The sequence below is a fragment of the Microcebus murinus genome, chromosome 11, assembly GCF_040939455.1.
Source record: "Microcebus murinus isolate Inina chromosome 11, M.murinus_Inina_mat1.0, whole genome shotgun sequence".
Taxonomy (NCBI): Eukaryota; Metazoa; Chordata; class Mammalia; order Primates; family Cheirogaleidae; genus Microcebus; species Microcebus murinus.
Genome location: NC_134114.1, coordinates 55,606,764 through 55,632,022, shown reverse-complemented (window position 1 = coordinate 55,632,022; position 25,259 = coordinate 55,606,764). Strand labels below are relative to the sequence as shown.

The 25,259-nt window shown below is 38.7% G+C and overlaps 2 protein-coding genes across 9 annotated transcripts in view; one reads left to right on the top strand and one right to left on the bottom strand.

Moving 5' to 3' along the window:
* WDR41 (WD repeat domain 41) overlaps nt 1-25,259 on the top strand; it is a 153,681-nt gene that overhangs the window by 106,569 nt on the left and 21,853 nt on the right. For 2 of the 5 annotated variants that reach the window (XM_012738336.2, XM_012738337.2), the window contains 5 exons: nt 3,545-3,729; nt 6,466-6,587; nt 7,731-7,819; nt 9,077-9,210; nt 11,740-12,291. In XM_012738336.2, the coding sequence (XP_012593790.1) occupies nt 3,545-3,729; nt 6,466-6,587; nt 7,731-7,819; nt 9,077-9,210; nt 11,740-11,892 (683 nt within the window). In that variant the 3' untranslated portion in view covers nt 11,893-12,291. Of the gene's footprint in view, nt 1-3,544; nt 3,730-6,465; nt 6,588-7,730; nt 7,820-9,076; nt 9,211-11,739; nt 12,292-25,259 lie in introns of those variants that run through there. The other 3 variants (XR_012921697.1, XR_012921696.1, XM_076008136.1) reach the window with 3 other exon arrangements.
* Nucleotides 15,377-25,259, bottom strand: part of PDE8B (phosphodiesterase 8B) — a 200,073-nt gene continuing 190,190 nt past the window's right edge. For all 4 annotated transcript variants that reach the window (XM_012738330.2, XM_012738332.2, XM_012738331.2 and 1 more), the window contains 5 exons: nt 23,518-23,735; nt 22,276-22,396; nt 20,229-20,396; nt 17,803-17,932; nt 15,377-17,167 (listed from right to left, as the gene is read on the bottom strand). In XM_012738330.2, the coding sequence (XP_012593784.1) occupies nt 17,058-17,167; nt 17,803-17,932; nt 20,229-20,396; nt 22,276-22,396; nt 23,518-23,735 (747 nt within the window). In that variant the 3' untranslated portion in view covers nt 15,377-17,057. The remainder of the gene's footprint in view (nt 17,168-17,802; nt 17,933-20,228; nt 20,397-22,275; nt 22,397-23,517; nt 23,736-25,259) is intronic.

The window sequence follows — 25,259 nt, the reverse complement described above, 5'->3', positions numbered from 1 at the left end:
ATGCACATCCTATTTGACTTCATAAATGATTTTAATGAATATCTCCTATGAACTGAATATGATATCAGATGGCAGGATAGGATCAAAAACCATAGATCTTGGCTTTTTTTGCAAATACATGACAGTTTATATCTTCAGGGTTCTGGGTGATCTGTGTACAAGGTCAGATGAGAGCACTCCTGGTGACTTCCAGTTTTATAGTCTGGTGCAAGAGCATCCTGTAAGGATGCTGTGAATATAATGTAGTAGTGGGAGGACTGTACTATACCCCCAGCCATATACCTTCCTGAGGCTGGGGTGGCTCTTATTTTGTGTGAATATGAGATAAAGGGAAAAAGGGACCCATAAGTCTCTAAGTAAAGTCTCTATTTGTGTACCATTCAGTCACATTTTCAGATACATCAGTAAGAACATCCCTCTCAGCTCAAAAATCCTTCCCCCTAAAGCTGCCTTCTTATAAAATCAGCTGCACAGTTTTCTAAGAATCAGTTTGTCTATAATGATAGAAGAAACACTGGTTAGTAGTGCTCCTTTAATTTTCTCTGGTGGTTCTTTTCCTCTAGTCCTGGAGGGAGAGACAGCACAGAAGGCAAGTTCTTACTTGGGAGACCCTCTGAAGCCTCCTTGCTGACACTGAGCCATAAATATCAAGGCCCTGGGCTGCTGAGAAAAGTACAACAGTGTTCTGGCCCATTGCACTGGTCATGCCTAGTTGTCTTGTTTTGGTGGTGAAGCACTGGTAACCTTGAACCGCATGGTTACTTAAGATGATGGGATAGTACTGAGTATAGCCTTAACTTCATGGCACTGCTTTTGCCATGTGATATGCAGAGGAACTTATAACAGTTACAAAAGCTTTCTTCAATTGTTTCTTTGACAAATTCTGAAGGGAACAAATATAGAAAGCTAAAGCAAAAACCTTGTTAACAAAAGTTACAGAAATCCCCTAGTGCTTTTTCATTTATAGACTCTATGACTAAAATTTCACTACACATAGTAAATAAGCTAAAAGTATATTTAGGAACCACACATGGCCAGGTATTCTGGTAAAATTTGAATATGATTTACTGACAGTCTGATCTGGTACATAAGCATGTCAGACCTGCTGTAGACTTTGGCAATCTTGAAATGTTAATGTTTGTATAATTCCCTCTTCCACTTTCAGCCCAGCTCTTTGTCCTTACCTATTAGCAAGGAAAGATGTGACCATTTACAGGGTTTATACATCACAAGGGAAGTGAGATTTAGGAGAGGTGGCCCCAGGGCAACCTTTGAATGGTACCACAGGACTGCCTCAGATGTGAATACCAGGTTTGCTAAAGAGCTCTGAATACTGTCTCAACTTTCCCATTGTTAAAACTGGAAGCTTCTTTCTCTCCACAGATGAGATGTAAACTTCTGCATAGAGCAAATTCTATAGAGTCTGTTAATAAATGCTAGAAGTTAGACATTAATAATCCACCTATTATGACCCTTGAACCAAGATTAAATAATGTTTACATGTAGGATTGCTGGTAATTCTTTATCTCAGAGATTGGTCATTAGAGATTTCTGTCCTGCTGGTTTATTTGAAAAATGGAATAATTAAATCATAATTACTCATGTATGTATTCCTAAATTACAAGTAACTGGATGTTTTAATACCATTAATGTTGAAAAATACCAGGTGCTCAAAATAATAGCAGATACCAAAGATAGCATTTGATGTCTTTTTAAAATGGCTGCACATTTATTATTTAATTTGATTTTTACAATCATCTTCTATTTAATGCATGAGAAATTCAAGATAAAGGTTAAATGACTTCCTAAAGACCACCTGGCTAATACCAGGCAGAGCCAGAATTAGAAACTGGGTTTCTAGACTCAGTGCATTTACTCTCCTCTCTGTCTTACCCTAAATATGTAAGAATTAAAATAAATTACATTTCTTTAAGATAATTTTTAGTCTAGCAGTTGTACATTTTCTATTAAATGTATAATGTGTAAAGTGTATAATGTGTTGAGTATAAAATGAAAAAAATTTCATTTTCTTTAAAGGTTTAAAAAACTTGTTACTATATGAATTATACATAGTCATAGCAGAAAAATAAACCTTGTTAACAAAAGTTACAGAAATCCCCTAGTGCTTTTTCATTTATAGACTCTATGACTAAAATTTCACTACACATAGTAAATAAGCTAAAAGTATATTTAGGAACCACACATGGCCAGGTATTCTGGTAAAATTTGAATATGATTTACTGACAGTCTGAAATGGTTAGAAACATAAAAAATACAAAAATAAAAATTAAAATCTGTCTACCATCCAACCATCCAGTATAGACTCTGGTACACATCTTTCTAGGTATTTTTCTGGGTGCACATGCGTGTGCGTGTGTGTATACATTTGATTAACTGTTTTGTAATAGTATGTCATGACTATATTTCCATATCAATATAAACATACTTTTACAATTAGTTTTTCAGTAACAGCATTACTGTTTCATTTTGTGGGTGCCTTATTTATTCAATCCCCAACTAGATGTTTAGATTATCTTCAGATTTTTAAGATTATATATAATAAGCTTGTACATTATATATAATAAACTTGTACAATAATAAACTTGTATAATAATATTGATAATAAATATCTTTTATGCATTTCCTTCAAGATAAATTCCTAAAAGTAGAACTGTTGGATCAATAGGTTTACATTTTTTAAGGTCTTGATATATATTACCAAATTGATTTTTGAAAAAATGGTACCAATTTACAGTAGGACCCTAGCAGTGCATGAACATGCTGATTCCTTGTGTTTTGGGCAGTACTATATTAGGTATTTTCCTGTGTTATAATCTTTCCTTATTCACAAGTCAATAAATGACATCTCATTGCTTTTATATGTCTTTGATTCTTAAAGGAGTTGAACATCTTTTCACACTTTTACTTACTATTTGTATTTTTTGTTTGGCCTACCCAAGTCCTTTGCCCATTTTTTAAATCTTGTTTTTAGTGACTTCCAAAACTTTTTAAGTATCAAGTATATCCAAGTTGCATATTTTTCCTAGCTTTTTGTCATTTAAGTGTATGATATCTTTTTTTTGCCAAGCAGATATTTTCTAGGATATTCTCCACCCCCACATGTCCACCATTCTCCCTTTAGAGCCCTTTACCACTCCATGTTCATAACAGTATTCACCTTTATTTTTTTCAGTACTTTAAGTACCTTTAATGTTTTAATCTATTTGAAACTTATTTTGGTATATGATCCAAAGTAAGGTTCTTTTATTTTTATTCTCTGAAACTTAACCAAATATTCCAATATGAGGTATTTCTTTCTTTACTTAAATGAAATGTAATCATCATCATATACTAAATAACTTAAGTAAAGTTGAGTCTATTTGTGGTCTTTTTATTCTGTTACAGTAATCTTTCTGTTGGCCTGAGTACCTCACTGTTCTAATTACTATGGTTTTATAGAGTGTTACTACTGGGCAGTCCATTCATTTTTACCTTTAGCCTAGATAAAATGATTAATAATGAGGTATATGTGAACTTTGCTTAGATTTGAGTTTTGTCACTGGCTCCCACGTTGGAGAGCTGATCGTCTGGGATGTCCTGGACTGGACCATGCAGGCCTATGAAAGAAACTTCTGGGACCCATCTTTACAACTGGACACCCAACAAGAAATAAGGCTCTGTCAAAAATCAAACGACATTTCTATTCATCATTTCACATGTGATGAAGAGGTAAAAAAATGTATAAAATATCTATAAACTTGCCTTTTTAGTAAAGCTAATTTCTGATTTTTAAAATTTAATCTTATGCTGGACATAAAAGGTATCATTATTCATGGTTTCAAGTTGTGCTTTAAAAATCATCTGATATTTTTCAAAGATTGTACCACTTACGTTACATTAAAAAAGCATTTTATTCTTCATGCCCGATCTTGAGGCAAGGGAATGATTAAATGGACACAGACAATAAAAATACTATTGAAATTTTGAGCTGGATTAAATAATCCCATAGGATTTGAAGTTAATGCTTAAAATTGTTTTAAGAAACACTGTGAGAAAGAATCTTTTTGAATATATCTGGGGCATTTCCTAGAGAGGTAAAGGAAATTAAAAATTTTAGTAATGTTTCTCTTTTATTATGCTAGCATTTTAGGACCAGATAATTGGGTGAGAATTGCTGATTTCCATTGTTTAGGCCTTAGCAGTGATGTTTTTGAAGCACTTTAATCTGTTTTGTTGTAAGAGATTAGTATCCATAGACTACTAAATCTTGGCTCTGTTCTGAAAAAAAAAATCTCTGCTTTTAGTCTCAGGGGCTCAGAAAATGTTTTTAAAGGGGAGTTATTAATATTTTTCTGAATGAAATCACAAGAAATGTTTTAAGAATTCTAACCTTTGAGGAGAAGGGAGTGAGGGAAGCTTTTCCTTTACCTTTTTTGGTGCCTTTCTATATTGTTTAAATTTTCTAATTGTATGCATGTTAGTATTTTTATTAAAAAATTTTAGTAGTAGTGTTTTGGAGTGGGGAAGACTATGATTCTTTTTTTTGGTTTTCTTTGCATTGCTCATACTTTAAAAACAAAACAGAAAAGAATAGGGTAAGAACAGGATTAAAAACACTAATGTAGTCAAAGATTATTTCTTTGTATCCCAATTTAAAAAAAATTATATATGATAAAAACAATAATGGTCTCAAAAAAGATGAAGACTAGATCTCTAAGAGTTATAGCCCTAAAAGTTATATATATATTTTATGTATTTTTCTTTTGTAACAATTTATATTAAAAGTTTAAGTTTTGATATTTATTAGCTACTATAAATGCTTGATAAAGCATTATACAGTTTTCCCTAATTTTCCTTCTTTTCTTGCGGACTCTTCTACATTAATTGTTGATGACAGGTGATGGATAGACTGTCTCGAGTAAATGCAGCCCACAAAGCTCATGAATTCTCTAGATGTATTTATAATTTTTGTCTTGACCTTGGATAAACTACTTAGAACTACCTTCTGAGGGTTCTACATTGAATGCAGTCCACAGGGCTCTTGATTTTAGCACACGGGCTAGCTGTTTTCAGTAATGCCCCTGGCACTGGTCCTCAGCTTGCAAGTGCAGAGTACTAGCCCTGGGAGTTGAGGGGATCATTCCAGATTTACACTCTGGCAAGCCTTGAGGGGGCATGCTTTTGTTCAGATATTGTAGGTCTGAGTTTTGTTTGTAGCCTTTGAGACTATGTGATAGGTTGGAGGGTCCAGGGTCTAAACAGGCCATCTGTATGGGTTTTTGAAAGGTCTGCCTCACGAGGGCACCTGTTGAGTATGAATGAATGATTCTAAGACAAGTGCTACCTTAAGTGTAGTAACTTGCAAAAATTTCAAAAGCTGGTGTGAGTGCACGTGGTGTGAGGAAAGAGTAAGGGACTGGAGTAACATGACCTTGATTCTTATATTGACTCCATATCTCATTTCTTATGTGACTTTAATTTCCTTTTAATTTTTACTTGATCATCTGGAAAATGGCAATGATGCTTGCCTTCCTACTTTAAAAAGATGTTGTGAGGCTGAAGTGAAATAAGTACTAGTGCTTTTGAAGATTAAAGTTGTTTTAGTGAAAAGGTTTTTTTTTTTTTTTTTTTTGAGACAGAGTCTCACTTTGTTGCCCAAGCTAGAGTGCCATGGCATCAGCCTGGCTCACAGCAACCTCAAACTCCTGGGCTCAAGCAATCCTGCTGCCTCAGCCTCCTGAGTAGCTGGGACTACAGGCATGTGCCACCATGCCCGACTAATTTTTTCTATATATTTTTACTTGGCCAATTTCTTTCTATTTTTTAGTAGAGACGGGGTCTCGCTCTTGTTCAGGCTGGTCTTGAACTGCTGACCTGAAGCGATCCACCCACCTTGGCCTCCTAGAGGGCTAGGATTACAGGCGTGAGCCACCGCGCCTGGCCCAAGGTATTTATTTCTACATTTGGAAAAAATACTTCAGAGGATCTTACAATGATAATGCTGCTATAACATATGCTCTTTTGTATTATTTGCAAGTCTTGAATGCTTAAGATGTGGAGTGCAAGTAATTTTGCTCACATTTTCTGGGCAAAAGCAGCTAGGTAATTTCCCCAAGGATGTAGTATTATGTGAATGAAAACCCTGGTTATATCTCAGCAGCTCTGCTGTAGGGCCAAGCTGGTAGCCACGCTATCATGTTTCAGTGAGAAAGACAGTGACGCTAAGGGATTTGATGTGCAGATTTTTCTGTGTTAGTGGTTGTGTGCTTCTAACTTCTAAATGCTCTAAGCTTTCTCTAGTGCTTTGACATTTTTGGGCTTCAGGACAGTTCAGGAATTTGGGCTGAAGGCTAGGAATAGGCAGGTTAACAGTGGTTTTCTGATGTCATGAAATGGTTAAAAATCTATTATACCAGGTACTAGCAAGTACTAATTTTATGTCTGTTTCTGAACTCTTGTCCCCAGAATGTATTTGCTGCAGTTGGAAGGGGTTTATATGTGTATAACCTTCAAATGAAGCGTGTGATTGCCTGCCAGAAAACCGCCCATGACTCCAATGTCCTGCACATTGACAAACTTCCAAACAGGTACATGGTCCCATCTGTTCTGCAATAGATGAAAAAAGTCATGGTTCCCAGGGCCATGAGTGTACTTTCTCAGGTGTCTAAGTTACCTGGCAGGCTCCATGGCTTGACCTGCTATGTTCTTTTGGAAATGGAATGCCCCCTATCTCTTAGCAAAAGAATTTGTGGCAGTATATTACAGAATTTACAAGATGCAAGGCTCAAATGAGTTATGTTGAATTTCATTTTAAGAAGAGATTATTTAAAATCGGGTATTTATTTAATAAAGTAAAAGACTGGGGCACTTTGAGACAGAGTCTCGCTTTGTTGCCCAGGCTAGAAGTGAGTGCCGTGGCGTCAGCCTAGCTCACAGCAACCTCAAACTCCTGGGCTCAAGCAATCCTCCTGCCTCAGCCTCCCAAGTAGCTGGGACTACAGGCATGCGCCACCATGCCCGGCTAATTTTTTCTATAGTTTTAGTTGGCCAATTAATTTCTTTCTATTTATAGTAGAGACAGGGCCTCGCTCTTGGTCAGACTGGTTTCGAACTCCTGACCTGGAGCAATCTGCCTGCCTCGGCCTCCCAGCGTGCTAGGATTATAGGCATGAGCCACCGTGCCCAGCCTAATATTTCTTTCTATATATTCCATAAACCCACCATTTTGTTGTTGTTGTTTATGGCCAGAATCAATGGTAGTGTCCTTGTCTAAGGCTGTTAAGTGAGGTTTTTTTCCTCTCAGCGTATATTTGGCTGCTGAAGTTTCTAGGGATGAAAATTATGGGAAAGGAATAGCATTATTTTCTATTCAGGATATTTTTAGAGTGGGGAGCTCCCCAAGAAGAGGTATGGTGAGAGGAGGGAAAGGGGCTGCTCAGGACATTGTGAAAGTGTAATTCATACCCTGTTTTCCTAAATGCATTTTTAAAAATGGAAAGAACAAATTTATTGCATTTGGGCCAATGTAACTGAGTATAATGCATGCCTTTCCTCAAGAGTGCTTTTAGTTTACATTGTAAAGCCATGATAAATTGTGGTTTTTATCAGCTCCTGCTAAGAGCTGAATAAAAGCAGTTGAGGGCTTCAGTGATTTCTTTGATCGCAAATTTAACATTGGCCCTCCATGGTGCTCTTTCTGTCTTTGTATTACTGAATTTCTGTTCTGACAGGCAGTTAATCTCATGCTCAGAAGATGGCAGTGTACGCATTTGGGAGTTACGAGAAAAACAGCAGCTCACAGCTGAACCTGTACCAACAGGTGTGTGTCTTTCCCCAAAGAGGTTGTCTTTCTTCCCCTTTCTTTTTCTCATGTGTAAAGTAGAAGAAATGAGGTTATATGAAACCACAAGAATGTAGAATGTGCTCCAAATAGGCATCACATGTTTACAGAAAGCATATGGTAATTGAGATCTAGGATTCATATCTTAATGTAGAACTGCCTCTTTATTTCAATTCAAGACAAGTGGGATTTTATTGTTTTGAGGGAAAACTGTTTTTTTCTGGTAATCTAAATGACCAAATGAAGTAATTTTTCATTTATATTGTCTATAATTTTGATATACAAACAGAATTGGTACCATCAGATGCCAAACTAAAGTGTTCTTTAGCCTTGACATTGAACTCTATGGAAAAACCTCACTTTTTTGTGTGTTTATATCATAATTTCATGAGCTCTTGGTTTAGATATTTGAATAGGTTACCAAGCTTTGCAGAAGAAATAAGGTGCTGCTACCTCTAGTTTATTCTGATTCTTTTGACTTACCTGAAGTCCTAGGGTATTGTTTTTGTACGTACACATACAATTTTCCACTATGCTTTGTTGATAGATCTCAATTGTGCCCTTTTTTTGACAATTAGACACTGCCATTCAGGCCTTTTACTTCTCTCTTCCTTCATTCCCAGTGCCTTTCTTTTTATTATGTTAATAGACCTTCACTAGTGGGTGAGTAGGGCAATAAAAAGAGATGAGGAACAAACTTGGTTAGCTAAGAAAGATGAAAGGAAATAACATTTAAAAAACCCTAGCGTAGGCCGGGCGCTGTGGCTCACGCCTGTAATCCTAGCTCTTGGGAGGCGGAGGCGGGCGGATTGCTCAAGGTCAGGAGTTCAAAACCAGCCTGAGCAAGAGCGAGACCCCGTCTCTACTATAAATAGAAAGAAATTAATTGGCCAACTGATATATATATAAAAAATTAGCCGGGCATGGTGGCGCATGCCTGTAGTCCCAGCTACTCGGGAGGCTGAGGCAGAAGGATCACTCTAGCCCAGGAGTTTGAGGTTGCTGTGAGCTAGGCTGACGCCACGGCACTCACTCTAGCCTGGACAACAAAGTGAGACTCTGTCTCAAAAAAAAAAAAAAAACCCTAGCGTAGTGCTTGGTACCATCCACTTAGCCTACTTGTCTAAAATAAGTGGGACATCTTTGCATGTAAATTTTGTTTTTCTGATCTCATATTACTATTATAAATAAAGAACACAGTAATTTTGGAAGTGACTGAAATGACTCTTTTTCTAGGTTTTTTTAACATGTGGGGATTTGGAAGAGTGAACAAACAAGCCAGCCAACCTGTTAAAAAACAACAAGAGAATGCCACTTCATGTTCACTGGAGCTTATTGGAGATTTGATTGGACACTCATCATCTGTGGAGGTATCGGAATGTCCAGGCAACTCTTGCTTTTGCATCTCATTGCTCTTTTCATTCAGTTGGTCTCATAAAGACCTATAACTTTCTTATGTGTAGGATTTTGCTGGATCTACACCTGGAGCAGGACAGGATATAGTATGTGCAAGTCAGGATCTCCCTTTACAGAGATTTTGAGGAAGCAAAGAATGCATTGCTTTTAAGAATGGGCTTAATCACCATTATTTATGAGCTAGAGATAGCTGACAATAAGGGCAATATGAATAACATTGAGTATATGTGTATAGAGTTAAAGCCTTAACGGAATCTAGTTTCAGGGGCCTTTATCAAATTCATGAACAGAGTACTGTTTTCACCTGCCTTCGAACTATAATAATTTGTTAGCTGTAATAAAACCCTGTGCCTTGATTATTGTCCATATGTGAAAATACTAGTGAAAATTATAAGATGCATAAAATTCTAACTTGGAGGAATACAAATACATTAATATTTACTATAGGCACTATTGCCTGTAAGGAAGAAATAAAATCAAAGAGACAACTGGACTGATAACAGTATAAGCAGTGCCCTAAGAACTTCTTAACTTGTTCTTCCCTGTTTTATAGCCAGGGAAGAAAAATATTTCATTTGAAAGGGCTTTTCATGCTTGGAAGCAGCAACATACATGTAGTGAGCATTTCCTATATTTCAGACACTGGATGCTGGAGTTTACAAAGAGATCAAATACAATCTTTGCCCTCGTGGATCTTGCACTTTAGGGGAGAAGAAGGGTATACACCTAATAAGCTGTTCATCTAGGCTGCTTATGATGTACCAAAATGAATAGCACATAGTGAATCCTAAAGAGTTAGCAGAAACATTTCTTTCTGAATCCTGTAAATGGTTAGTAGAAGATATGGGACTTGAGCTGAATCTTGAAGTTTAGGAAGGATTAATATATTGCCTTGTCACTGTAAGCTCCTTGAGGCTGGGTACAATGTCTTATTTGTCTTTGCTTTCCTCTAACAAGTAGCTCAGTTTTTTTTTTTTTGTTTTTTTTTTTAAACTTTTTGTTTTTGGCTAGGTGGCTATAGTGTAGTTTGAGGGTAGCTAGCATGGAATGTGGTAGACAAAAGGGCAAAGATGGCATTTACACAGTGGCAATGAGCAGATTGGCTAGGCTGGAGCACTGGGCTCCTGTGAACAGAGACTACTAGGAGATTAAGCTTGGGAAGGTAGTTTGGGGTCAGATTGTGAATGTCCTTGAATGTAAGGCTGGGGAGGTTGGACTTTATTTTTAAAGTAGCGGGAGCCAATTAAAATTGTTTTTAGATGGTGGGGGAAACTTTCAAAATGGCCTATTTGTCATAATATAAAACAGTATCAGATTCTTAGGAATTTCCCTGAGTGAAAATGTTGATACTTAAGCATTTTTAAAAAGCATCTCTGGCTTCATTGGTAAAATAGAGGCTGTCCTTTGGTGCTATCTCTTGATATCCCCTCATTTCTTTATTTCCACCCTTGCTCTCTGGCCTAACCCCTCTACCTGTGTACTGAATTCTGTCCTTTCCAGGCTCCTGAGGAATTTTGCTCCCATGTTTTCCCTTTCACTCCTGCTACATCAGCTGAGTCCTCTCCTGGGGACTTAATCTGCTGTCTTCAGAGAAAACTCTCATTCCTCTTGTTCCTTAATGTTCTGTTTCTCTTATTTTGCCCTTTCCTTCAAGGACCTCATCCTTTCTACAGGGTCATGGATCGCCTCTCTGCTACCAACTTTCTACTTCGTAGTGTTCATGCTGACTTTTCATCAACACTCCATGTTCCTTGTCTTGGCTTCCAGCCTCATCCTTCACTGGGCATGCCCTTTCCCTTTACTGAGAGAGTTTATCTCTTTGAAGCTTTCTCTGACAAATTCAGTTATATAGTTCAGTCTCCTTTTTTCTGAATTTCTTTGGCATGTTATAGTGTCTACTACGTTATTTAGTATCTAATTACATAGTCTTTCATTGGGGCTCTAATTGTTTCAACTGTGATTTTTCACAAGTGAATTAGAATCTTCTTGAAGTTAAGGACCATAAGCATATAGAAAATACTTCTAGATTGATATGGAAGGCTGAAGCCAGTGTCTATTTTGGGAAATTTGGAATTCAGACATTTTATCCATAGTCATTTGTGCATAAATGATGATTAAGTAAAGTAGGTGTGGTAAGACTGATACTTGAAAAAATCTTCAAACCAACACTTGAAGAATTAGATTGCGGTAAAATTTGGTAGATACTTTTGGAATTCATGTATTTTACAAAAATAACTGTTACTAATAGTTCTGTAGTTGAGCAATGTTAATAAAGTTCTCATTAAAATATTAGATATTGGTCATATTTGTATGTGATGGTTAAGAATACTCAAAAATGAAATTTCTCATGATAAATGGAGTTTTAAATTCAGATCCAAAGGAATCTCCAAGGTACATTTCTTACAAGCGCATGTGTTAATCTATTAATAATATTAGCCTCTTCTTGAAATTCCTATAATCAATAGTTTTAATTTTCTTTACAGATGTTTCTGTACTTTGAAGATCATGGACTAGTGACATGCTCTGCTGATCATCTCATTATTTTGTGGAAAAATGGACAGCGAGAATCTGGATTGCGCAGTTTAAAATTATTTCAAAAATTAGAGGAGAACGGTGACCTGTACCTTGCTGTCTAGTTTAAGGAATTAGGAGTACTTGTGCATGAACTTTGAACATCAAATACAGGGTAATATTCTGAAAACCGTAAATATATCGATCACTGAAATTTGTAAATTTTTTTCTTATTAGTCTATAGAATTCTACATGTTTGAAGTCTTTTTTTTGTGGGCCTATAAGCAAGGAACAAGTAGCTTCTCAGGTATTAGTACATCCTCCAGAGAACATCCTGCAAGTTCGCCATTGGACTTTGTGCTGCTGTTGAAGTGGTAAGCGTTATGTTTTGAGCGTCTTTGAACTTAGACCCTTTATGAAGAGGTAGAAATAGAGGTAAGAGTAAAGTTTTTTTTATTCTTTGATTTTTCTTAGAGCCTGTTTAAGAATTCTTGTAAGTTTTAAAATACCCTTTTTCATACAAATTTCCTTGGTCTTTGGTAACTGTCAGTATTTTATAGTGCAAACTTGAACCTTTTAACCAAAAAATGAACCAAATATACAGTCTAAGTACAACAGTTCTTTTTGGTACCAACTTTGTTTAAATCATTAAAAAAAACTTTTAGTTCTAGTTACTAAAATCCCAAGAACTCAAATCAATAGGAATCTTATGAGGGCGCATTTTTTCCCCCAGTGTGAATTAGCCTGATCAGCTTAGCTGTTGTCTGGATTGGTACTAGAGTATGCCAGGGCACAGCATTTCCAAAGTCAGGGGCTGTAGCTGAAGGTGCCTGATCCATCTGACCATTGACTCAAACATGAATTGGTTGAGAAAGGCTTCACTTATGTAGTTCCTCACAGTGTCCGGTGAGACACTATAACTGGCCTTATAAAAATCAACTTCTTCCAAACTCCTCTTAATGTTGATATTTTTACCTCCTACTTTGAATCATAAATGTGCTTAAGGGCATCTATTAATGGTGAATCCTTTCAGAAGCTTTTCAGTTTACTTTTCCCAGATCCAGAGGAATCACTAGCTATGGCAGTTGTTATAGCCTTATAAAATATATTTCTTAAATATTAACAATAAGACTTGAAAGTTGAAATTACTCCTGACCCATGGGCTATAGAATGGCTGTTGTGTTAGCAGGCATGAAACCAATAATCTCCTTGTACATCTCCATCAGAGCTCTTGGGTACGTAGGTGCATTGTCAATGAACAGTGCTAATTTGAAAGGAATGTTTTTCTGTGCAGTAGGTCTCAATAGTGGGTTTCAAATGTTCCATAAACCATGCTGTAGAGCATAGGCAGAGTAAACATAGCATAATTCTTAAGAACCCTTGGATTTTCAGAATAGTACATGACCATTGGATTCAACTTAAGGTCACCAGCTACATTAGCCCTTAACAAGAGGATCAGTTTGTCCTTTGAAGCTAGGAGCCAGGCATTGACTTCTTCTTCCAACAGAAGGCAGTTTTGTCTCCATGGAAAATTAGTTGTTTAATGTAGTTACTCTCATCAGTTATCCTAGCTAGATCTTCTGGGTAACTTGCTAATTCCCCTTGTACTTTCATGTTATAGAGATGGCTTCTTTCCTTAAACTTCATGAACTAATAATCTCTGTTTCAAATTTTTCTTAAGCTTCCTTATCTCTGAGTTGAAGAGATTAGGCTTTGGTTTAAGAGAATGTTGTGGCTGGTTGGATCTTGTATCCAGACTGCTCAAACTTTCTCCATATCAGTAATAAGGTTGTCTTGCTTTCTTATCATTTGTGTGTTCACTGGAGTAACACTTTTAACTTCCTTCAAGAACTTTTCCTTTGCATTCACAACTTGGTTGGCTGGCACAAGAGGCCTAGCTTTCAGCCTATCTTGGTTTTCAACATGTCTTCCTCACTAAGTTTAATCATTTCTAGCTTTTGATTTAACGTGAGAGATATGCAATTCTTCCTTTCACTTGCACACTTAATGGTTACTGTAGGGTTATTAATTGGAATAATTTCAATACTGTTATGTCTCAGGGAATAGAGAAACCCAAGGAGAGGGGGAGATGCCGGTTGGTGGAGCAGTCAGAACACAGACAATATTTAAGTTTGCTGTCTTATATAAGCATAGTTTGTGGCACCCCAAAATAATTACAGTAGTAACAAAGATCAGAAATCACCACAACAGATATAATGACAAAGTTTGAAATACTGTAAGAATTACCAAAATGTGACACAGACACAAAGTGAGCACATGATGTTGGAAAAATGGCACCATAGACTTACTTGATGCAGGGCCGCCACAAATTTGTAAAAAAAACCCGCAGTATCTGCAAAGTGCAATAAAATGAGGTATGCTGCTACTCTAGTTTTCTGCCACAAATGTCCAGAGGGCAACCTCCAATCTATTCAGTGGACTTGATGGCTTTTGTTTTTGTGCATGCCCCCTAAGGTCAGAGAGTTGGAAGGTAATAGCAAAATGAGAGATTCTGGTAGGGACTCAAACCTGATGGTTGTTCAGTAGTTTCATGTAGACTGCTGCTAAAAGTTAAACTTTTATGATATTGTCAACACCAGAAGTGTAAAAATTCCAAACACCAAAACCTGGGTTTTGTTAGAGGCAACCTGCAGGAACGCAGAGCCTTGTTCTGACACCTCACTGTGGGTCTAACAACAGGTCCACCTGCTTTCATGTCCTCAAGTGAATCTGAGGACATACAACAGCCACTAGAAAGGAGTCCCAGATTTCAACATTATGTAGTGTAAAAATTCCGTGTCATTTTTATTTAAAAATATCTTTATTACCTCAGTGCCTGGCTGTATTCACATAAAAGCAAAACATTGGGTAATCCCTTCCATTCAAGTTGAGTAAGGTTCTGATTGAAGTGATGGGCTTGTTCTTTCCAGAAGCCTAACTCTGAGGGCAAGCAAATTTCAAATTAGAACTAAAAAATGACTTTGTGAAATTATAGGGTCATTCTGGTCCAACTAACAATGTTTTATAGCTAACTTCCTTCCCCCAGTTAGTAATAATATGACTACTCTTTGAATTAGTGTTGTATTTTTCTAAATTAGTATGGCTTCCTTTAACACATGGTGTTTAGTAAACAACTCAATATAAGAGGCAGTTGTAATAGTTTATATTATATAAAAACTGACACATATACCACCTGAAAGCCTATATTTCTAACAAAGTGACTATATGGAAGAATATACTAGTTAGCAACTCAGAAGATTATATTAGATTATACCAATAAAGAACAAATGTACTGAAGCTTTAGTACCTGGCTGTCTTAAAGCATTTAACATTCACACATTAAAGTTTGAAGTTAACATGAAATTAATTGACATAACACTGAGTAAGCTGCAATGTTTCATGTAGAAAATGTCAGACAACTGATAAATGTTACTTACCAAAAGGAACTGAACGTGAAATGATCAGAAAAAGATTGTCCTTGCCTCAAGCCAGCTTCTGAAGCCTAGACAAATTATCTAGCTCCTTAATACGGGATTCTGGCATCCTGATTTTAATGTGTTCTGAAAACAAAGTGTGTGACTCATGAAATAAAGGACACTAAACCAAAAATTTGAAATTATGAAAAATTTAGGCCATAGAGGTAAAATAAAAACAGTTGCTGGGAATGAAAAAATGGCTGTAAGAATTTAGTTACAAGTACTTCACAAAAAACATTTTCATCACATTTACATAATACAGCATTACAATGCAAAGCTGGCTGCTGTCCTGACCAAACAAGTTTTCTTATCTAACAAAAATAATTTAGATACATTTCTTTATATGGAATTGTCATATGTTTCCATTTTTGGTACAAAACATAGAAAAAAACATTGGCACGTTATGTAGTGATAAGTCATTTTTTTTCTCCCCATGTACCAGTTCCAAATATTCTGCATTCCAATTTTTATTTGAAAAAAAACTGATTCAATTAATTGAGTCTCTGTTTATACTTCTTAAAAATGCAGCATGGGGTACAGAGGAAGAAAAACTAAGATATTTTGTTTACTGAGTTTCTAATATTTATAATACAGAGAGAAGAGTTGGCTGGTAAAAGAGAAAGGAAAATCTCAAGTCTGACTTGATGTAGATCACAGAAAGTTGTGAAAAGAGAGTAGAAAAATATGCACTTGTGCTTTAGAAGCTTTTAGCATACAATTAATAGCTTAAAATAGTATTACTGCCTTCCCATATGCCTATTTTCTGATATATTTACACATCATGCGTTTTTTTTACATCATTAAAGCAAATGGCATGATCTCAAATATAGAGAGGTTAAAAATATCTGAACCTTGAAACTTCCCCTGTCCCCTCCCCAAATGTATAGGTGGTGCATGACACAACATACTCCATGGGCTTATACCCAGAAAATTTAGAGTTTGATAAAAAATTTAAACAGTAAGTGTATATAAATTTTTTTTAAAAAAATCTTGTCCAAGGGCATTTAGATTTAATGGCTTTTATAGAATACTCAGTATAGTGCCCTGTGGCTGTCTCTGAGAGCCAGAAATAAGGGACACTCATGGATTTCCCCCAAATGAGATGCCATCCCCTCCCCCATCACGGATGGCTTTCTGTTAAGATGAATCCCTTTTACAGGCAAAGGACTACTCAGGCTGCTGATACCAGTCTAGAGAGGGCACTCATCAGGCCAAAGCTGTGTTCTAACTTGGGAGCTACACCATTGAGAAGAACCACCTAGCCATAGAGGCTGTGAAGCTAACTAGTTTATCAATAATTTGGTCCTTAGTTGTTTTGCTCATTTTATGTAGTTTTTTTTTTCTTAGATATATCCTTTGAGATAAGCTTCTTATGAATTCTTCAGATCAATGCTCTTGAGGAAGATAGTCAAGCTCCACAGTGGTGGTGAGAGATGCGCTGAACACTAGCTAAGCTACTTAGTCACCATCCAGGGGGATGAGCCCACGGGCACCAAGTCGTTGCTTCTATGTCCTGCTAGTTACAATGAATCAGCTTCATAGTTTGACAAAGACATACAGGATGACAGCAGAGCAAAGGCATTTGCCATGTATTTGTTCTGTCACTAAGTGATTGTTCCAACAAACATTTTTTTTCATGGAATGTAACTTTCTAAAAATGAAATTTGGGGACTTGAATGATTTAAGGTCAAATATTAAACATTAGCTCCTTCACCTATACCTGTCATTGTCATATAAAGGAAAGCCTCTTGTTTACACTGCTGTGATTCACAGTGCCTTTTGTAGATCAAGAGGTCCCCTTCTCTGGCTTGGCTTTAGCTTTCGGATGGAAGCCTCAGACTTTTGCACTTTAGGTCGTCTAATGTCTTCCAGTGTTTGTAGTTATCAGCCAAATGTTGCATCAGGGCTGGCAGATGTGCAAAGGCTGCAAGGACAGAAAAGAATTAAAAGAAACCTGTTAAGTTACACTCCAGGCGCATTTATAAGGCTGGGGCTGTCTGGGAGAAGTCTAGGATCAGAATTGGTGTACCCTCGGTCAGGCCTTATGCTATAAGTGAACACATAAGCATAAGAACAAGTCATTAAGCACTAGTTTCTGAAATACAGGTCCTTTTAATTAAAATTTGAAAAGCTGTTTTATCTTCTGTTGGAAAGGTGGAAATAAAAATAAAGAAAAGCTGTTTATCGGTGACATTATCAGAAGAACCTGCTCTGTGATTCAGAGCAGACTCAATACATTTTGCATTCTTTCTAGAATTTCCTCCAATAATAGAATAAAACTGCTAGAAGCTTTGGAAACATGTCTTTTGAAGAGGCAAGGACTTGTTTATCCAGTTATCAAACATCCATTAAGTCTTTTGTACAAAAGGTTCTGGGCCAGGTGCCCGGGACGCAAAAAGTACACATGTGCCCCACGCTACCTAGCCACAAACAGCTGACAGCTAACTTTTTAAAAATAATACTTCATTTGCCTTTAGGCTCAGCCTATGTCTTTAAAGGTAATCATCATAAAGCATAACAAAACATTCTTTGTGGATGACAAAACAGTAACTGTCTTACCATCCCAAGCATCGAACATGTCTGTTATAAAGTAGTCAATGAAGGAGATCTGGGACTTGGGGATGCTGCAGGTATTCCGGTCAAACACTGGCATCACCACAGGTAGCCCCTGTCTCTTCTCTTCATCAGTCTGTAAGAAAACACCACCACACAGAGCTGTAGGGCCCATGAGACACTTTCATAGTAACATCTTGTTTCTTAGAACAACCCTGTGAAAATGGGTCATTATCCAATTTTATAATTGAAGAACTAGGCTCAGCAAGGTCCTAAGACTGAAATCAACCACTGAATGAGCTGCAGTGACTAAACTCAGGTCTTCTGACTTGCAAGCCTCTTATGTTTTATGCTATACCATAGCCCCTCCTGACACACTGATCTCAGGCTATTTAGCCCTTCCTCTGGGATCTGTTTTTAGTATTGTAAGATCAAAAATTATTTTCAAAGTCATACCAATACAACTTCTCATGTCAACCAATACTAACTGATATTTACACTGAGGGTGCAGAAGCAATAGTGGGAAAAATTGCTGATGCTTTAGCATGACTTAAACTAGCACCAGACTCTAGTCATTGTATTATTCACTGCCATAGGTTTGCAGTTTTAAAAAATTTCACTTACGAATTAGCCCTTTGAAGCAGTAAGAATTGTTAATTTTATTAGATCTTGACCTTTGAGGATGTGTCTTTAATATTGTGTGTGACAAAATGGGAAGTACACATAAAGCACTTGTGCTGCATACCAGAGTGATGGTTGTCTTGAGAAAAAACACTTATGCAATTGAGTTGTGAGCTGAACTAGCTGCTTTTTCCATGGAGCGCTATTTTTACTCAAAAGAATGTCAGACAAACTATTGTTCAGATTTGGGAATTAGGCATGCAGCTCTCAAGGTGCATAGAAGTCTGAGTATTAGGCACATTAAAGTGTATATTCGTATTTGTAAGGCCATAATTCATTGAGCTGAATATTAAGATCCACAGTTCCTGGGTGGGGTACTGAGCCAGAAGCAGCTAATCAGAAGCCTCTTTTGTAATGTTTCTAATTTTTAGGTCATACTGGCTTGTGAACACTAGTACATTCCTTTTTCAGAAAAGGACACCTAAAGAAGCAGCTTGCTTCAAAGAACTTAAAAGTGCTTCTTTCTCACTCCCCATTCACACGCTTTGAGAGTAACTGGGTAGGCCTTCACGTCCTCTCCCTGGGTCCTGGGAAGCCCATTAGTGGCCTCCCGCCAGCTCCTGGCTCAGCTTGCTCATTTCAGCTCAGTCGATCAGGCAGCCTTAAAATACCCACTGGGGTTCAAGGAGTAGTTTGGTTTTTTCCCCTGTTCTCTCTAGCAAGCTCAGAACTGCCTGTGTCCTATTTTCCTGCAGTTCAGGGGTTCTCTTTATAGCCTGGAAAGCTGCAGTTAATTGACTAGGTCCTTTGCTGGCCATTCCTCCTCTCAGCCCTTCTTGACGTCAGCAGCTATTCTTTATCCTGCCTCAGTGGTACATTTCAGCCATGCAGACACCCCCACCCGACTCTGGTCAAGGATACTACTCGTGGCTACTTGTCTTTCTGTCACACACACATATGTGGTCCTTAGAGCCTTTTATCTAGAAGTAGGGCTCTATTTAAAATATCATATTGCAATCTGTTTTCTGGATTTTTCTCCTTTAACTCCTCTTTACACCACCAGTTAAAGCAGTTCTCCTTATATAAAAATTTTACTTTCCCTCCTTAATTTGACTCATATGCTTTGTTCTCCCAGAAAGTCTTCTATTTTCATATTTCTAAAGCTCCCTTTTATCTAGGAAAAAAAAAAAACCACCTCTCTGAGCTCCCATAGCACTTAAAAGTACACCTAAAGGAAGTATATGTTATATATGATTTATTTTTTTTTAAAGATAGGGGCTCGCTTTGTCACTCAGGCTAGAATGCAGTGGCCAGATCACAGCTCACCATAGCCTGGAAGTGCTGGCCTCAAGCAATCCTCCTCCCTTAACTTCCATAAGTGCTGGGATTCAAGGTGTGATCCCAGCCTAGGTGTAACGTTTCATTTTTTAACCAACATGTGGACCTATCTACACCCTCCTCCCCGACCCCCTCCCTGGGATCATGAGCTACTCATAGCAGCAAAGTATCTTGACTCATGCCTGTGTTCCCCCAGTGCACTGTGGAGGCACTCAGTAATAACCCAGTGAATGAAGTGTTTCCCAGTTTTTGTGAAAGTTCAGGATCCAACAGTTTGAGGAAGAAAAGGCCCACTTCTCCTAGAGTGACTTCAGTTAGCGATCAGACACACCACTCAGTCCCTCCTCTATGAGGAAACCATAGAGGAGTAGATAACAAATGATATGAAGTTACTCAGCTGGAGAATCCCTAGAGTTCTGTGACCCTGCGGCCCATTCTCAGAGCGAAGTGGAGCTTCCCTAGAGAGAACACACCTGTGCAAAATACTCCTCAGAAATCCTCCCAGCCCATTCGATGCACAGGTCCAAAGGGCGGCATGGGTTGGCCACATCAGCACACTTTATCATCATGCGTTTGATCAGAATTTGGTTTTCAGGAAAGTTCTTCCCAATAGGGTTGCATTCACAGTCGCTGCCCTCAATCTGGAAAACAGATGGTCAGATCAGGGTTGGTTCAAGATGACAGCGAAGCCCACAAGGGCTAGCTCACCAGGCATAAGCTGGCAACCGCCCAGGCACACTTAGGCGTGACTGAAACTCAGCAAAGGAGGCTTTTCCTGTCCCTAATTCCATATATAATATACTGATATAGTCTTTACAAAAGCCCACTTAAGCAATACAGCCATACAGAGTTTGAACAGTAAAGTCCCAGTCACCCATCCATCCTCACTTCTATTTTCTTTCCCAGAGGTAACTGCTATAAGCAGTTTGTTTTTTGAGCAATTTGGTATATAATCTTACACAAGGAGGGATTTTCTCCCAGTTTTATAGAAAATGTGTAAAAGCAGAGCTTTCAGTTTCTTTAATATGTTAAAGGTGGGAAAATAGCACATACATGTGACTTTTCAATTATTTCTTGATATATTTCTACTTATTATACCTCTCTTCTCTCCAGTGACCTGTCCAACTCCTACTCACCCATTCCCTCCCACTTTGTTTTTCTTAAGGCACATGTCCTCTCCTGTGTTTTGGCAGTTCTTCCAACTGGGTGGTAGGGAGTGTGAGCCATGTAGGTCTGGGCTACTTGGACTAGCAAGTGGGCTAGGCAGGAGCAGGTGTGTTCAGCCAGCAGTCACAGGCCACTTACATAGAACCTGGAAGATTGTTATTCTGCACTTTTAAAGACACCATCGAATTGACTGTGTGAAAACAATTAGCTCTCCAGAGCTCTGCCAAGCTGAAAGACTGCATGAAATTTAGGGGGTTTTGTTTTGAGGCTAGATCCATTTAGACCATCAATGGGCAGAATATGTTCTGAAGGTGGCTTTGATTTCCTACCATTGGGAAGATACTGCCTATTGTAGATACTTCAGTAAACAGTAAATCTCAACACAGAGTTAGGGGCTTATATGGACAGATGACCGTCCCAATTCTAAATTCCATGATTCTGTATAATGTTTCCTGTTTTAGTCCCCACATCCTTGCTTCCATAAGTCCTCTGTGGAAGGAGAGGGCTCTGGCATTCTGCTGGGGAATCCGTGGGGGATGGGGCTGAACAGGTGAGGTGGACACTTTCCCTCCATCCAGGCTAGTCATGTGGCGGTCCTACACAGACAGTCTCCTTACTGATCAGGCTACTTTTAAGATAACCACTCATTATCCGTCACTCCTCCAAACTCTCTTGCTCAGCAGAAATGAGCAGAAAGCTTTTCTCTGCCTTTATGAGACTATTAACAGGTTCGTGGTTTCAAAGGAGAGTTGATCTCGTTTTAAACAACAGAGATGTGAACCTTTCACCCCATGTTCCTAAAACTCAAATTGGTGAGGACCTTAAGGCATGCCCAAGGTACATCAGTAAGTTTTAAAAAGTGAAAAACAACTTGTGCTTTTGCTTTCTAGTCACTTCAAATATTACTATAATCTTCAGGTACTGGCATACTTTTAATGTGAAGCAGCAAGACCATGCTTTGTTCTTAAAATACTCTCCAACTTTGAGGTCTCCAAGAACTCAAAGAATAGAGGATTAGAAAGGACTTTGGATTTGCTAACATATCACCATTTATGTCAGTCGTTGCCCATCTGCAGGCTCCTTCCCTCAGATTCTGTGGGCTTCCCAGCTCTTTTTGCCACTATTAAGCTTTTTCCTCAGCACCTTTCTTTCAAGGAGCTCTGAGTTGCTGTGGACACTGCCAATTTACTCTCATCCCCAAGGAAGACAGTTGGTGCTTTCAGCCCCTCACCAACTACTCCAAACAAATAGGTACCTTGCATTCACATTCAAATGGGAGAGAAAATGCTTTGGCGCAGAGTTGGCTCTCATGGAAATGTACTCTGATGTATCTTATGACATGGAAATGCTTACCTCAGCTGCCAGTGGCTTGTTGATGCTATTCACAAATTTGTTCACATGTTCAAAGTGTTTTGTCATCTCTGTTGCCAAAACCATGTCAATAATAGCCTGGCGCAGTGTTCGATAATGGTTCCTAAAATTAACCAGAAGACAAAGGGCCTTGTTCACATGGTGTCCAGAATTAGAACTATTCTGCCACATTTCACCACACTTCCTACAACCTAGGAGGAAGCTGGGGCACAGAGTTAGTCAATGAGTCCAGGTCACAAAAGTTTGCGTGTCCCTTCCAATGAGCCAGACTTGCAGACACTATTCCACTTTCCCCAGTGATAGCTGACCCTTCGTGATATCGTTTATGAACATTAAAAAAAGAAGACAATACCTGTCACATGATGGGCATTTAGTTTAAAAGGTGATTCCCTTCTACCGTTCCTTGAGAACATCAAAGCAGTGAGGTAGAGGGAAATGACAGGCTGATACAGCCCCCAGATGAGTTGTCCCACTGCATTCCGTGCAGACACAGTGATGCCTACTGCAGAGAACTGCCATGATTTCTTTCAGTGATGGCATTGGAAGGAGATTTTCTTGATGAATAATTCTCTAGACTACAGCTGAGAGAAGTTGTAATAGATGGAGCAATAATCCTGCCCCAAATTACTGTCCAATTCTGATATTTTTCTAACTTCAAGAGCCAGAATAGGAGGACTGAATAAAATTAGCTGTTGGAAAGAATTCATTCTGTGAAAGTTTAAAAACCAATCCTTACACTGAAGCTGGAATATCTGGTCTCTAAGTTTCCCCAGATTTCTGGAGACCAAGTGGTCCTATAAAGGTCCATGCTCTGTCCATTGCCCTCTCCCAGGGGTCTGTCACTGGCCTGGCTGGTACTGTGTGAAAGTTCCCACACCCTGACAGTAGGGTTGCTGACATGCAAGAGGAACTTCTCCCATCTGTTCACATTTGGCCAGGTCTTACCAGAAGAGAACACAGGGCTGGGGGAACCTGCCCAGCTCTTTGGGCTCCAGCACCTCTGCTGGGACCTCCTCATGAGGCAGGATTTTAAGTGGCCCAAAATTGAGCTGGGGAAAGATAGGAGAGGATACATTTCCCTTGAGGATATATTTCCCTGGGAGGATAAAAATATCTGTGAAACTTACTACTAATAAAGTCAACATTGATATAGTGCTTTTGGGTGTATGAACTCAATGAAGACCAAATGAGATTTTAAAACATGAAGGCCCAAGCACAACGAACCTGTCAATGTTCTTGAAAATGTTGCATTTGGTGTCCTTGACTGTGAGCTGGAAGGCCAGGGCCGTGTGGTGACTCTCCAAAACAGCAGTGTCATTATAGAGCACAGCAAGTTCACTGCCTGCGTTGCAGAGAAAAGAGTTGGTCCTTCCTGGGTGGTCCACATCGTGGACTGTGGCAGCAATCAGGGCTGCCACCTCATCCAGCTGATCAAGGCTTCCCTGGGATAAGGAGGAAGCAAGGGTGAGCATTACACACTGAGTCTTGGAGACCTGCATCCACTCCTGTCTGCCAGAAGAGGAGGGACCAGGGGATTTCAGATTTTCAGAATGTTCCTTTAGCCCACGGAGGCTTCTGACTTCCTCAATTTTGTGAGGCGGCCATGGATACATTGCATTACCTTACTGTGCTGTGTATTATCTGTTGCAGTACAGCAGATACCTAAATTCTTTCTGTGGAGTTACCTCCAATTCCCCAGGAAGCAGCCAAACAGGCTCCTGAGTTGGCTGTTGTGTAGTATTGCTCTGACTCTCCAATAAGTAGACACAGCAGAAAGTAGCCTAAGACCACAAATATTTTATTTGCCTACCAATGAAAAGATTTTGAGAGTGCAGGTAGCAAGTGGCATGGACATAACAAAACTCTTCACTTGATGGTGACATGATTAGAGCCAAGCAATAAAACAGGGCCAAGAGGAAGAAGAAGAATTTTACCAAGAAAACCAAGGCTAAGGGGAGAGGCTCTTGCAGCTAAGCACAAATTTCAGTCCTGGGCTAGCAGGCAGCAAAGGCAAAAAGGGAAACCCTCTTTCTAAAGCTCTCATTATGTGATTAAAGAACACAAACCAGAGCATCCAGGGATATAAATGTTTTTTGAGCTGGCAGCTTTAGGGGGAAGTTATCAAATGGGCTACTGTTATATAAGAGATGCTGTACTGTGAATTCATTATTTATTGGGTGCCTACTGGGTACCAGTTATCATGCACAGTGCTGAAGCGACAGTGATGATTTATACTGGCACAGTCTCTGCACTAATGGAGTTTATAATCTAGAGGGAGAGAGACAAATTTAAAAACACAAACAGAAGTAATTTATTGCGAGATGTGCTAAGAAGGAAAGCACAGATGCTCTGAGAGTGCAACGATCTAGTTTAAGGCAGCACTGTTCATTAAATTTTGGGTGATGACGTAAGTGTTTTATATTTATGCCATCCAATACAGGAACTCCTAGTCACATGTAACTATTGGACACCTAAATGTGTGGCCAGTGCAATTGAGCAATTGAATTTATTTTAGTTTTAATAGCCTTGTGTGGCTAATGACTATCAGATTGGATAATATGGACTCAGAGCGTGGTCAGGGATGGCTTCTCTAAGGAAGTAATTTCTGTGCTGAGCCTGAAGGATAAGCAGGAAGTTTCCAAGCAACAAGTGGCAAGGGAGAGAATTCCAGGTAGAAAGAAGAGCCTATATGAAGCTCTGGACGTTAGCTGGGTTTATTCAGGAAACCTAAAGAACATCATTGTGGCTGAAGAATATCGAGAGGGACAGTGGTCCCCCGGATAAGGCTGGAGGGGTGGGCATAGCTTTTGGTAGTCCCAAAATTTGCTCTTAGGCTTATGGGAAGAAACATTGCTTCTCAGGTGGGGAACAAGCCTGAAGCACAGCTCTGTCCTGTAAGGACGCTGTGACTGGCCATGGGGCTACACATGCTTATGTTGGCTTAGGGTTGTAGTGGGCTTCCCTGA